The 14,556-nt window shown below is 36.6% G+C and overlaps 1 protein-coding gene across 3 annotated transcripts; it reads left to right on the forward strand.

The window, feature by feature from the left end:
* The first annotated feature begins 6,589 nt into the window (after nucleotides 1-6,589).
* On the forward strand, nucleotides 6,590-9,451 carry LOC148870313 (F-box/kelch-repeat protein At5g60570-like). 3 transcript variants are annotated; one of them, XM_088972494.1, is made up of 3 exons: nucleotides 6,590-6,883; nucleotides 7,000-8,972; nucleotides 9,115-9,451. In XM_088972494.1, exon 2 carries the CDS (start codon nucleotides 7,829-7,831, stop codon nucleotides 8,939-8,941), a length of 1,113 nt encoding a protein of 370 aa, XP_088828620.1. In that variant the 5' UTR covers nucleotides 6,590-6,883; nucleotides 7,000-7,828; the 3' UTR covers nucleotides 8,942-8,972; nucleotides 9,115-9,451. The 3 variants fall into 3 exon arrangements, with proteins under 3 accessions (XP_088828620.1, XP_088828619.1, XP_088828618.1); XM_088972493.1 differs by having other exon boundaries at nucleotides 6,727-6,883; nucleotides 7,023-8,972; XM_088972492.1 differs by having other exon boundaries at nucleotides 6,727-6,883; nucleotides 7,000-9,451.
* The last annotated feature ends 5,105 nt before the right edge of the window (nucleotides 9,452-14,556 follow it).

Raw genomic sequence — 14,556 nt, forward strand, 5'->3', positions numbered from 1 at the left:
TTGGATCAATTTTTAAATATTTTATATTACTTTGTATTTTAGTATTGCATCCAAAATTTTGGCTGAAATAAGCGCTGCTTGAAACTCAAAAGTTCAAAATTTTGGTCGAAATAATCCTACCCACTAGCACTTTTCATTGATGATTTAGGTTAGTGCATTCTCAAATCGAAGTTTAATGAAATTTCACTAACACTTGAAACCATAATCATATTAAGCTTTCTAATAACGAGACTTTATTAATCTTATCATTCATTCATTTACATTTTCAATACCTAGACAAATAGGGAGAGTCTAAGGAGAGAATAAGGAAGTAGCTATAGCACAAGTCAATTGTAGAAGAAGATGGAAACTACAAATAAATAAAGTGATGCATAATTGAGAATGGAATATGTTGACGCATGGCAGCTCATACCAACTTTAACAAGGGATAAGATGTTGGAAGAGATGCCCACGTGGGACAGTGGTGTAGTTGGTAGGGAAGGGAGAATCTATGAAAGCTTGTCTCTCTCAAGCAAAAGACAATAAGGCTATGTTTGGTTTGAAGGTTCCCTACCTTTTCTTTCAAACCAAACAAAGCCTAAGGGTGCATTAGATAGGCAGACATGACTCTTCAACTTGTTTTATTCTTCTATAATTTTTTTGGCTGTATTTTATAATTTTAATCTTTTAGAAAATAAAGACTGCTAAAATGTTCCTTTTAGGCAAAGAACCACCAAATATGCCATTCTCCAAAATTCCTCTACTTTAAATATTCTTTAACATTTTAACATCAAAGGACTCCATGACAGACAAGCCCGTGATCCTCAACTTTAATCAAAAGCGTTTTCCATGCTGATGTTGCAAGTATGTAAGTTGTTTTCATCATTTGCATTTTTTTTTTCCTTTTCACATTAATTTTGTTATAAGTATGCATTGAAATTTATGATTAAGTTGATGAATAAAATTGATGACACCGAATTTTGGGCAAAGTTTTTTGGCTTTTCCTCCAAAAATTTCGGCAAATTTCAGGCAGAAATTTTGATAGAAATATATAAAATCATTATAGAAAAGATGTATACAAAATTTATTGAAAGAGTTTCCTGCAACATCATCCTTAGTTCGCACGAGGAATTAAATGTATAAAGGCATGTTTGATGTCATTGCCATTTTCTCAAACAATGGTCATCCCTTAGAATTTTATAAAGTAATTTTGGATTTGTGCATACTTTATAGTTATTTGATGCCAGCTTGGTGCCATATAGGCAAAGAGATGAAACCTTATTCTCATTGCAAGAAATAATAAAGTGGTATTTTCTCCAAAATTTGCTCTCACATAATTCAAGGTATTCACTGTTGCTGAAAACAGCTTGAAAACACTCAACCAAACAAGACAAATGAGACAGAGAGAGCAAAATGACAGAAACAACTTGGAGAAAATGACTCCCGTACCGAATATATATTAAGGCAATGTTTGGTTTAATTCTCAATCTTAGCAAGATGAAATTCTAAAATGAAAAAGAATTGATAAAAATAGACATAATGAGAAAATATTATTATAAATCAAACAGTTTATTCCTAAAAATAATTTCTTTCCACACCGACAAATGCCCTATATGTTGCTCATTTTCATTCTTTAAAAAAAAAAAAAAAAAAAAAATCACGTTGGTATTCACAAACCACCAGCCTAGGTCTCCAACCATCAATGTTTACCACTTGGCATAGATGTTTTGTAAAGGTACTTTCGCAAAAGTGTTTTAATAAAAGTACTTTCGTAAAAGAATTTTCCTAAAAGTGTTTTCCTAAAAGTGTTTTTTGCAAAAGTCCTTCTATAAAAGTGATTTCATAAAAGTGCTTTCACAAAAGTACTTCCATAAAAGTGCTTTTGTAAAAATCCTTTTGTAAAAGTCCTTTTATAAAAGTGCTTCTATAAAAGTGTTTTTGTAAAAGTACTTCCATAAAAGTACTTTCATAAAAGTCATTTTATAAAAGTGCTTTGATAAAAGTTTTATAAAAGTACTTCCCCAAATGTGTTTTCATAAAAGTGCTTTTATAAAAAGTACTTCTATAAAAGTGCTTTTATAAAAAGTATTATAAAAGTGCTTTTATAAAAGTATTTTCATAAAAGTGCTTTTATAAAAGTATTTTCATAAAAGTGCTTTTATAAAATTACTCCGTAAAAGTACTTTCATAAAAGTGCTTTTATAAAAGTGCTTTTGTAAAAGTATTTTCGTAACAGATTTGATAAATGTACTTTCGTAAAAGTGCTTTTGTAAAGTACTTTCGTAAAAGTACTTTTATATAAGTACTTCTGTAAAAGTACTTCCAAAAAAATGATTTCATAAAAGTACTTTCTTAAAGGTGCTTTCATGTAAAAGTACTTTAATAAAAGTGCTTTACTAAAAATGGATTCATAAAAGTGCTTTCATGTAAAAGTAATTTTATAAAAGTGTTTCTGTAAAAGTATTTTCGTAACAGATTTGATAAATGTACTTTCGTAAAAGTGCTTTTGTAAAGTACTTTCGTAAAAGTACTTTTATATAAGTACTTCTGTAAAAGTACTTCCAAAAAAATGATTTCATAAAAGTACTTTCTTAAAAGTGCTTTCATGTAAAAGTACTTTAATAAAAGTGCTTTACTAAAAATGGATTCATAAAAGTGCTTTCATGTAAAAGTAATTTTATAAAAGTGTTTCTGTAAAAGTGCTTTCGCAAAAGTCAATATTTATGACAACAATTTTGTAGGCAGAATTTCCTCAAAAAATAAAATAAACAAGATGGGGCATGATTATTTTTAATGCTACAAGCTACTCAATTTTTGTACTATGAAATTGATTTTTCATTCTAAAAAAAATGCAACTCTTAACAAGGATTTTGTAACCAAACACTAATATTATTTATTATTACCCATTTTTACCTAAAACAGTAAACAGAACATGGCCTAACATTATATACTGCATAAAGTATCATGTATTTTTTTTTTCCTTTCATACAATAGAAGAATAAAAACTGAATAAAGAAACTAAGAAATGGTATTAAGTTGGCAAAGATGATAATTGATAAATAAACTACAATACTCTTAGCTTTCCATCCTTTTAAATAACCCAACTAATAAGTTGAATTGGGTTCGGTTTGCGAAGCCCACGACTGATGCCCAATGCCATTTAAACTTTTTAACCTAACCCAATTGTTTTGAAAATGGTGTAGGCTTATCCGGTCCAATCGTCCAAGTTGCACCAAATAAAACAAGTAGCCACAAAGAATACGAGTGAAGCGTCGTTTTCAAAACCGTTGGATTGGGGTGGGAGAGGTGCTGTAGTGTAGCAATACAAGGTGATGGCGGGGGCTAACCGGAACTGTAAGTTGATCGGCCCACCGCCCACGGGCCCAGTCCATTGTTTTAGAAAGAGAGTTAAACCCTTTAACACATCCAAAAGGAATATATACAATATCTATCAGTTTGACCGAATGTCCTCCACACTGCAAGTTGCAACCCATAGAGAATTAGAGATTGGAGATAGGTTACGTGTTTATGTTAGACAGTACTTCGTCGTGGTCCTCTTGGATAAACCATTATGATGGTATATTTAGTATTGTAATTAATAATAATAGTAAGAATAATAATCCACATGGCGAAATATACCATATTTTAGGTTTAGAACTACTTTTAAGGGGGTTATAAGTATCACCTATCTCCATAATTCATCGAGTTTTGGCAAAGGTAGAATTAGCCACATGGCTAAATATGTTGCAAGGCCATCTTGAGCTGTCCATGGGTCGGGTCGGGTTTATCTAATAGAATTCAACCGACTGAAATTGGTTATGTTGATCCTAATCCTTTTGTTTGTGTCCCAATTAATAATCGGGTTAGAAGTCAGGATCGGTTCTTTGTATTTCAAATCAATTAAGACCTGAATTGATTAGTTTTGATAAACATATAAATAACTTACTATTTAGTTTAATTTTGATTAAAGTTATGTAGCGAATATATGGTTTCAAATTATTATAATCACAGGTAATTATAGATATAAAAAGTATAATTGGGTTCAATGAGACCCGGTTATCCACTTGATACTTAATTCGGCTCTGGGTTCTATCATAGAGCACATTAATTATTGGTTCGGTTTGGGACTGATCCACCACCCAACCTATTATTGACAACAAAGGCTATCAATCAATAAAAGACCACCCATCTGTCTGATAATGATATTGGATCCCAAATCCCTGCACATCCATTTGCTACACGTCTGCATTAATTAAACTCCTCAGCTGCCTTATTGGACTAATCAACTGATCGAAGGAGATCGAAACTTGGGCTCAGTTTGGAAAGAGTACAAATACAAATACAAATTGTACAATATAAATATATATAAAATAATATAAAATACAACGTTTTATATTGTGCATATTTGTATTTGCATTTCTTCCAAATTGAGCTTTGAGAAAAAATACAAATTAATACGGACGGATCTGATTAAAGACAAGAACACAGCTCTTTAGATTATCCACTATCATATGCAAGAAGTATTTCTATTGAGGCAAAGAAATGTTGTCATTTTTCATGTTTATATGAAAGATAATAGAATAGCAGACTCACTAGCTAATTGGGGAATTGATTTAGGCATCAAGGTGATTTTTACTGAATTTCCCCAATTACCTAGTAAAACAAAATTCCTCCTCCATGATGATTTTTTGGGTATCCCTATTCTTAGAATTATGTAATTTTGTCATTTTTTTTTCTGGGTGAGCTTGAGAGTTTCAGCCTTCAGAGAGTGTTTCCACTGTTATGGGTAGGGGCAAGGCGGGCTATGTCCTCCCCTTTGTTCTTGAACTATGTTGGATCTTTATTTTAATAAAAGTATAGCTGGCCTCCCTTCCGCCTGGAGTAAAGTTAGGGGACAAAAGAAAAGAAAAGAAAAAAAAAATACAAACTAATATTAGCATCATGGCCTTGGCTGTGTAGTTGTGTTTGGTTACAGCTTAATTTGGAAATACATACAAAGTAATATAATATAGAAGGTTTTGCATCCTATATATTTGTATTTGTATTTATTCTAAATTAAGCTCAATTTGGAAGGAATACAAAATATAAATATAAATATATACTTTATAAAACATATAGAATAATACACGATATAAGATTTTTCACTCTTTGTACTTGTATTCATATTTCATTATGCTTAGTTTGGAAAAATTACGAGGGTGTTTGGTTTTGTTTACATTTATTGAATAAGCGTTTTATCTTTGTGTGGCTGTAAAACCGAGAAAAGCTATTGATGTGGGTATTTATGACACATAGGCACCACATTAGCAAAGTGCCAATAAATATCTACCTGAAGCTCAAAAAATGGGGTACACATAAATACGTTAATGAGGCTTTTGCTATAAGGCACCTATGTGGCACCATTTACTCAATAAAAATAAATGGAATCAAACACATAATACAAATGCAAATACATATAAAATAATGCTCAATTTGAAAGAAGTATAAATATGCAAAATCTTATATTTTGTATTATTTTATATGTATTTACACTATACATATTTGCATTTAAACTTTTCCAAACATTGTTCCAACCTTTTCCTTCCTTTTTCATATTTTCTTTCAAACCAAACTAGACCTTAAATCAAGTTCCTATTGCTAATATGACAAAAAATAAATAAATAAAGAAAATTATCAGACCAAATCAGGCTTTAACCAATCAAAAACTCCTTGAATCTTGATGATTACCGCTATTATGATGCTGGTTGAATGGTCATAATTTTTTGGGTATCAAGATCGAACTCAATTATCGTAATAAAAGAATCATTTTTACGATACCCGGCCGGTATGATACGGAAGGAAGAACTTTGACCACAGACCCCGTGAATTTTGATGAATTCCAGCCGATTGGTTTGCATTTTTATTTTATGCCGGTTGATTGGTCATTGGTATTTTTTGTATCATGCCCCTTTTGGTTTTCGGTAATAGTCGGATTAGAACATCAAATGACGATGGGTGATGGACTAGTTGACTCGGAGAAGCGCGTCAACTGGATCAGTGTCCCGTCCATCCTCCATCCCCGCCCGATACCCGGCCGGTATGATACGGAAGGAAGAACTTTGACCACAGACCCCGTGAATTTTGATGAATTCCAGCCGATTGGTTTGCATTTTTATTTTATGCCGGTTGATTGGTCATTGGTATTTTTTGTATCATGCCCCTTTTGGTTTTCGGTAATAGTCGGATTAGAACATCAAATGACGATGGGTGATGGACTAGTTGACTCGGAGAAGCGCGTCAACTGGATCAGTGTCCCGTCCATCCTCCATCCCCGCCCCCCCCCCCCCCGAAAATCCGGGTTAGAGACTATAGTGTACAATTCACACACATACTCAGAACTCTCTAAATAAACCAATGTCAGACGCTTCTGTGCCAGGGATCTCACATTCAGTTGGGTGGGCCACATTGGCCCCCATCACACAAGTACCGCCATCCCATCTGATTGTCAACGGTTAAGATTAACTGTTTTTCAAGTTTTTGTCCCACAAATCAAGGTCATAATACTTCATTCTGGATTAGTTTAATAACGTGGTTTTTTCATATCAGATATGGCCCACCATCCGTATTGTTCATTCCGATTGACACACAAATTTGACTTTTCGTCTGATTGACTAAGAGATTAAATCCACGGCCAGATGGTCCTAACTCCCTGTGTTTCTCTCTACGGCGAAGATCGTACATAAATTCACCCACAGGGTTAACTCGTTCACAGTATTTTCAACGAACCACCTGGTGAAATGAAGTAACAAACTAACAACGAGGGAAGAGGCCAGCCAGAGGGAGAAAAATTAAGGAAAAAAAAAGAAAAGAAAAGAAAAAGAAAAAGAAATGGAAGAAAGAAAATCCACAGGTTCAATTGATTTGAGTGAGTAAACGAAGTTTATCCTTTTTCTCTCTTTCCTTCGAGACCTTTTTTCTCTTTTTTTTTTGTATTTTATTTTATCTTTCTTCTTTTTCTAATTCCATTTGTTCCTGAATCAGTCAAATTCTTTGTTCTTAAGCAGTCATATTGCCTGCCGAACACCATATGCCGATTGCCGCCGGAATCCGGTGACAATTTCACCAGAAGAACCAAAAAGCTGTATCCTCTAGTCTTAACCACGCGATCTACTCAGATTTCCGGCTGACAGGCATCCTTCCCTGCGGTATTTTCTTTGTCTAGTCTTGATAATTCCATCGCTATTTAATTCAATTTATTCATCTGTCTATTGCTTGCCAATTCGTTTTCTCAAGAACGTCATACCTCTCTCCTTCTTTTCGCTATCTGTGTTTCTCTTTATCCGTTGCCGAAATCTCTGCACCTTGCCTCAATCCGATATTCCTCTTGGCAAGCGTCTTGTTTATTACCCGATTTGGATATCTTTCGCAACCTTTTAATTTTTTTTTCGACCTATACATTTCTCCGGTTATCAATGGATTCGGCTTAGATCCAACTATGGATCGGTTTATCTATTCTAGTATGTACTGAGCAAGAATTGATGAACGATTCAATTATGGGGCCAAAGCTTTAATCAGATAGACAACTACAGAGATAAACATGGTGACACAAGGCCGCGCTTAATTTTCTTGTTCTTGGGATTGCAATGAAGTGGAGTCGCAGTGCTGTGGCAAAATGGGAGATGAGGAGGAGTCAGCCGTGTGATCAATCGGTTTTATGGTTGAGATGAGAATCTTCACCAGGAAAGGTTCTATAGATTGGTTAACATGCTTCTAGAAACTGATAGTTCGAAGAAACAGTTCAATCTTCCACATTTGGTCGAGTCTGCCTCGGATAATTTTCGAAGAAAGAAGAAAACAAGAAGAAACCGTTATGAAGACGAGATCCAACGGAGAAGATGGTTATGATGGTTCCAAACGCCTCACCCGTGAGGGATCATATGATTCCCTTCTCCCTGGTCTACATGATGACATTGCTCTGACCTGCCTTGCTCGAGTTCGCCGATCAGACCATGCTTCTCTAGCTTGCCTTAACAGGAAATTTAATTCTTTGATATCAAGCGACGACTTGTTTGGATTACGAAAGCAATTAGGTATCATTGAGCACCAGGTATACCTCGTCTGTGACCCAAGAGGATGGGAAGCTTTCGATCCCGTGAGAAAGAAATGGAGGAGGTTACCCAAGATCCCCTGCGATGAATGTTTCAATCATGCCGATAAGGAATCGTTAGCTGTGGGCAGTGAGTTGCTTGTTTTTGGCCGAGAATTATTGGATTTTGCTACTTGGAGGTACAGTTTAGTTCATGGGAATTGGGTCAAGTGCCAGGGACTGAACCTCCCAAGATGCTTGTTCGGTTCAAGTAGCTCTGGTTCAATTGCCATTGTTGCAGGGGGCAGTGATAAGAATGGGACGGTCTTGAAATCTGCAGAACTTTATGATTCGAAGTTAGGTAGATGGGAGCTGTTGCCTAATATGAACTCTCCCCGTAAGCTGTGCTCTGGCTTTTTCATGGATGGAAAGTTCTACGTGATTGGTGGGATATCAGGTCCCAATGTATCACTCACTTGTGGAGAGGAGTATAATCTTCAGACAAGGAAATGGAGGAAGATTGAGGGTATGTACCCTAATGTCAATAATGCATCTCAGGCACCTCCACTTGTCGCAGTAGTGGATAACCAACTCTATGCAGTCGAGCACTCAACCAACATGGTGAAGAAATATGACAAGGAGAAGAATACTTGGTCTGTGTTGGGACGACTCCCCCTCAGAGCTGACACTTCTAATGGCTGGGGCCTAGCTTTCAAGGCCTATGGGGAGGAACTGCTAGTTGTAGGAGGGCAGAGAAGCCGAGAAGGAGAGGGAATTGTGTTAGGCTCTTGGTGTCCAAGGTCGGGTGTCAAAAATGGGTTACTGGATTGGAAGGTGCTTGATATAAAGGAGCATGTTGGTCTGTTTGTCTACAACTGTGCTGTCATGGGTTGTTGAAACTCACATCTGCAACCTAGCAGGCGTAATGGTGTTGCTCTGTCATCTTTTATCTCATTGACCAGAATTACTGACTGTTTTGATAGTCTATTTGTTCTTTTTTTTTCCTTTTAACAATTTCTGTATTTGGATATGGTTCTCAATGACTGATTTGGCATTCTCGTGCCTTTCAGGAGATCACTACCAGGCAAGGATGCTCTGATAACATCCAAGCTTCTGCCTTGTCTCTGAGACTTTGTTTCTGATCCACATACATTCTCTTTGCCAAAAACATGAAAAGCACTATTGTTTTAGTGTTGTGGTGTTTGTCACTAAAAATGCATGGTCATCCATGAAAAGAAAAGAAAAGTAAAAACAATGAATGGTTGTGATTCAAAGAGCATCTGATTTTGTTACAGTTTTATCATTTATAATTTGGTCTGCTGTCTTATAATCTTGCATTCTTTCCTTGTAAGCATAGTTTCTTGTAACTGCTATATTTTAGAATTGAACTCAATATTCTGCACTGAATCTCTTGAGCATCTATACAATTTAACAATTGTTTGAGCACAAACCTGAATTCAACTCAATCACTATAAGCTCTGGTATGTTCAAAATTCATCTTAATACTTGCTCATGGTTCTGAATATGAAATAATTATGTTCTGTTTGTTGACTTTCCTCAGTATGAATTGAGTTTAGTTTTGTTTGGGAACTGAGTTATCTATCTTCCTTGGCTGAAACTCTCAAGTACATTAGCCAAGCTTTTCAATACCATTCAATGATCAATTTCCATTTTTCCATTAGTACTGTTGCTTTCTCTTTCAAAAATCTACCTTCTGGCAGCCCACCACCACTCCTCTGAACCTGTCAAGTTTCTGTTTCTTTTCTCCCCCAATTACTGATCATCCTGTATTTTCCGGCCTGATCCAGTAGCTGGTTAGAGACACTCCCATTCTCTTTCTCCTGGTTACCCACACCCTCAGGAGGATGAGTAACTAAGCTATCCTCTCTGAAGGAACAGTCAGTGGCTGAGAATCAGATGGTTGATATGCTGCACAGCATCCTTGAAATCCCAATTTTCAGTTTTATTTACAATTCTAGTCTCATGCAACGGATACTGCCTTCAAATAGGATGCTTATAATCACAAGAAAAGATATCAGAAGGCATATTATTTGGTATTAGTCCATTAAAGTTTATATTTGATTCCACTTTTAGCAAGTTTACTGGTCAAGCCTCTCTATCGATGTGGTAGATTCTTTTTCAATTCCAAACAATGACAACGAAAGAAACTCATTGGAGAATATATTCTACTGGGGCAGGGAATTATTCACTGCCAACAACCATCAAAACATTGATGGTGACCAAATCAGCCTAGGTTCATACAGCATAACATAGTTGCATTATCGGTTTGATCATGTTGTAGTATTACGCTGGATTGTCATCCATGTTGCTTAGACCCAGAGCTGCAGCCAAAATTGTTCTCGGATGCCAGGTTCTAGAAATGTTGGCACAGCTAAAGTTCTCCCAAATACATGTCTTAATAGTTGCTATACTTATAACATTCATTACTTTAAGTTTATTTTAATATAAAATTGGTTCAAAAGATAATAGGGAATCATTTATTATTTTGTTATAATCTACTATTTTTCCTTTGAGTGAGCTGAGCTGTCATTCAACATCCAGTCGAAATTTGGTAATACTGATTGTGATTAAGAAATGTAGGTCTTCTGCCCTTGTTATCCTTAGTGGAATTAGGTTCCTGTAATCTGGCTTCTTCTTGGATGGCCAGTGCTTTCTCTGTTGCTCAGAAAGAGATTAAAAGTTTCTTTAAGTTTGCAATATAGGGTAGTGAAATAGCTGCATGAATACTGGATAGACGAATTAGGGGAATGCAGAGAAAGCTTAAATGGGCTAACCCACCACTGCATTAATTTCCATGATACTTCTTTTGCACCACAGTCACCAGTTGTGGTTTCACAGAATTGAATTCCAGGATCAGTTTGGAAAGAGTACAAAATACAAGGCTTTGCACTCTACATATGTACAGTACAAATGCAAACAAAATGATACAAAATACAAGGCTTTGCACTCTACATATTTGTATTTGTACTCCTTCCAGACTGAGCCCTAAAAATTGAGGGGAAACAAATGGAAAGATTCAGTTGTCACTTTTATTTCAATATTGATTCTGCACACACTGCCAGAAAACATTTTATGAGTCCCTATTGTAGGGAGAGTAATTAATCCCAGAAAATGGACCTTTAAAAAGAGCCCACTTTGTACACACTGCCAGAGTGGGCAGTGATCCTTTAAAAAGAGCTCACTTTGTTCTCATCATCAAAGCAAAGGTGATTCTTATTACTACAGGGGATTTTAAGCACCTTTGAAACGATGCTGCTTTTATTGGCTGCTTGCATTGTTTATTTTTTTCTCTCTTTTTTCTTTGTTTCCAACTACAGCATATTAGCCTAATGGAACTTTTCATTCCTGACCCAATAAAAAGTTGGGGCATGGTCATCTACATTCCAGATCCAAACCTTTCCCATTTAAGTTTCCTGGGATTTGTGGATGTGTTACAACTTTTAGGTCAGTGCTCTTTGGGGTTGAGGCACCTAAGGTTATTGTTGGGTTATAGAAAATTTACAGTTTATTGATGAACAATCGTTTTGATTTCAATTAAAGAGTTAGTTTAGGTATTAGAAAATTTTCTTGTGGCATACTAGAGAGACTAGACATGCATTTTAACTAGAAAAATGAATTTCTAGCTTTGGGCCATAATATCATAAGCTGTTTAACAAAGCCTTCTTTCCTATTCTGTCTAAAAAAAGAACTTAGGCCCTGTTTGGTTCGCGGGAATAGGGGTCTGGAATCGGAATCGGAATGGGCTAGTCCGATTCCAACTGTTTGGTCGGGCGGAATCAGAATCCCATTCCCATTCCTGCTGAAATGGCATTCCCCCATTTGAGGGAATGGCCATTCCCTGTCCCTCCCTTGGGAATGAAATCCCATTCCTGCTGATTTTAATTCTCACTCCCATTCATGTTTAAACCAAACAGAATATGGGAATGAACCATTCCGATTCTGATTCCAGAGGATTTCGATTTCGATTCTGATTCCGACTACGAACCAAATGGACCCTTAGTTCAGGCTTATTCTCCTTATTTTGTGGGAAAAAACAGTGACGATTGAAGGGTTGCATTCCTGCATCAAATTTGGAGTTAAGTGCAATGCTCTATGATTTAATCGAGATGAGATTTCCTGAAAGCAGAAAACGTGCAAACACCCTGAGAGCACAGCATCCAGCTGCACATTTGGAACATTTCCCCATGAATTTAACATTAAGTACTCTTGTGGGGAATTTAGCATTTCCCCACATTAAGGAAATGTTCTTGATGCGTGGCTGGATGCTCATGCTCTCAAAATGTTTGCACGGTTTCTGCTTTCAGGAGATCTGGGCTTCATTTAATCCAGCTATATATATATATATATATAACTTTTTCTTATTGTGATAGTTCAGTTTCAAATCAACGTCTCTTTCCCCTTGGCTATCTTTACAAATTTAGGTGTTATATTAATGAAACCAAAAGAATGTTGAACTTTCCACCATCAAGAGTCAACATGCTTTGCAGTTCTTAACATTTTATGCTCTGTTTACTTAATATTGTCGTCATGGATCATGACCCACATACTAAAGAGTTATCTGATCTCGTTTTTATGAAGATCATGAAAGATTAGTTCACAATAATGGGTGTATCACACTAAAACTTGGTGGTTAGGAGATATGGTGATTAGAAAGGTTAGTTCATGCTTTCATGGACATGAGAATCGATTTGGAATAGGTATCCCCTTTTTATTTTTGTCTGTCTTAATTGCATTTTTTGCCTTTCTTACCTTTGTAAGGCTATTTGTATTGACATATTTTATACATCGGGCTCATTCTCATTTCTCAACAATCCAAATGGTTTAAATTATCTGATTTAAGTTGATTGCTTGATCCAGAGGAGCATGGCATGAATACCATCTGTTGTAGATTTCACTCTGAAATTTATACACTATTGGCTTCTCATAGTAGTTACTACTACCTGGTTCTTCCTATGAAATTTACGAAGTGATAGAAACATACAAGACTAAAGCACCCACAGATCACTTGGCAGACTTGATCAGTATTTGATTGCAAAAAAGTGGAAGGGAAAGAAATCTGTGAAAGAGTACTGGCATCCCTTATTTCAGAGGAAAAAATATTGGCATCCCTTATTTCAGAGGAAAATGAATTTTCTCTTTTCCTTATTTTCTATCCGAAAAGGTAGGGAAAGCAGAGGAAAGCAGTAGGTAGTGAGGAAATAACCGAGTGCAATGGATGGCCCTGTCTGCTTTAGTCCTTACTCAGCCTGTGAGAAGACTGCAGAAAGAAAATGATCAAGAAAAGAAAAAATAAATTTTATTGCTGATTGATGCTTGATTCATTAAAATTTAGAAATGCGGTAATCCTTGTTAACCCCATGAGTCAGATTCATCAAAAGTATGGTAATCTCTGTTATTCTGGACCAACCAATCAAAGCACAGCCAAGTGGCCGTTTGTTGAGAGAATCTTAAACCTCACGTGAAAACATGGGCTCTGGACCTACTCTGCATCTCTAACAACGTTTGGATCAAAAGTGAACTCAAATGAGACAACAAATAAACCTGAACGCAGTGATTGTACAAGGGAGTTTGGACTCATTACTAACTAGTCCTGGATTGGATGCCTAGGACCCATGTAGGTTGATAGTTCCTTGTTTGAGACGCCGGGAGCAAATCCATGGACGGCTGTGCTCACTGTTGAGCAGGAGAAAGATACATGAATTGGTCTCGCACTCTCACCTGGAAGTACTGGGCAAAAAAATCAGAATCCATGGAAGATTACAATAACCCTGTGATTTTATTGTTTAGTATACGACGTGGAAAAATACAAGTTTCTCGTTAAGACAAGAAAGAAGAAATTCCACCTACAATGCCCATCATCCGTAGCCGTAGGGCTAGTTTTTTCAGTGAGACCCATCTATTGGTGGGCCCCGATCCCTGAGTGATGTAACCCATGACGAGTTATGGGCCTATGGGGAGCCCTATACCTGTCCGCAGGTGTCCTGTGCCAAAATCAAGGACGCTTAGAGGGAATCTTGAGCCTAACATCTTAGCAGAGGGTTTTTCAAGTGATCTTCTCAAAGGACAGATCGAAGATGCTCTAGCCTCTCTTTGCAGGACGTCTTGAGGGGTGACCGTGTACTGATCATCAATAGGTTTTCCAGCAAAACTGCAATAATTATAAGGTGCAGAAGCCTAAAAGCTGGAGAAAAGAGAAGAGGGATTAATTAAGCTGTGTTGTGCATATCAGCAGGGGCGGTTCATGCTTGAGCTCTAACTTGAACAGAGGCAGGAAAGAGAGCACATTGAGACCTTTTTGGCACGGCCTCAGCTACATTGCCACCTCCAAAATCACTGTGACTATTTCCAGAGCAATACATGTACAATCAAGTGATGAGTCGGTCATAGTGCCAGTGCCGCTTTGGAGTTGCGACACAGACAGTCGGTGGCACCTCGATATGCCAGCGATGGTACTGCATGTTGTACGTTTTCCACCCACTTTGGATTTGACT

The sequence above is a fragment of the Nelumbo lutea genome, chromosome 2, assembly GCF_056320005.1.
Source record: "Nelumbo lutea isolate HS-2025 chromosome 2, American lotus-T2T, whole genome shotgun sequence".
Classification (NCBI taxonomy): Eukaryota; Viridiplantae; Streptophyta; class Magnoliopsida; order Proteales; family Nelumbonaceae; genus Nelumbo; species Nelumbo lutea.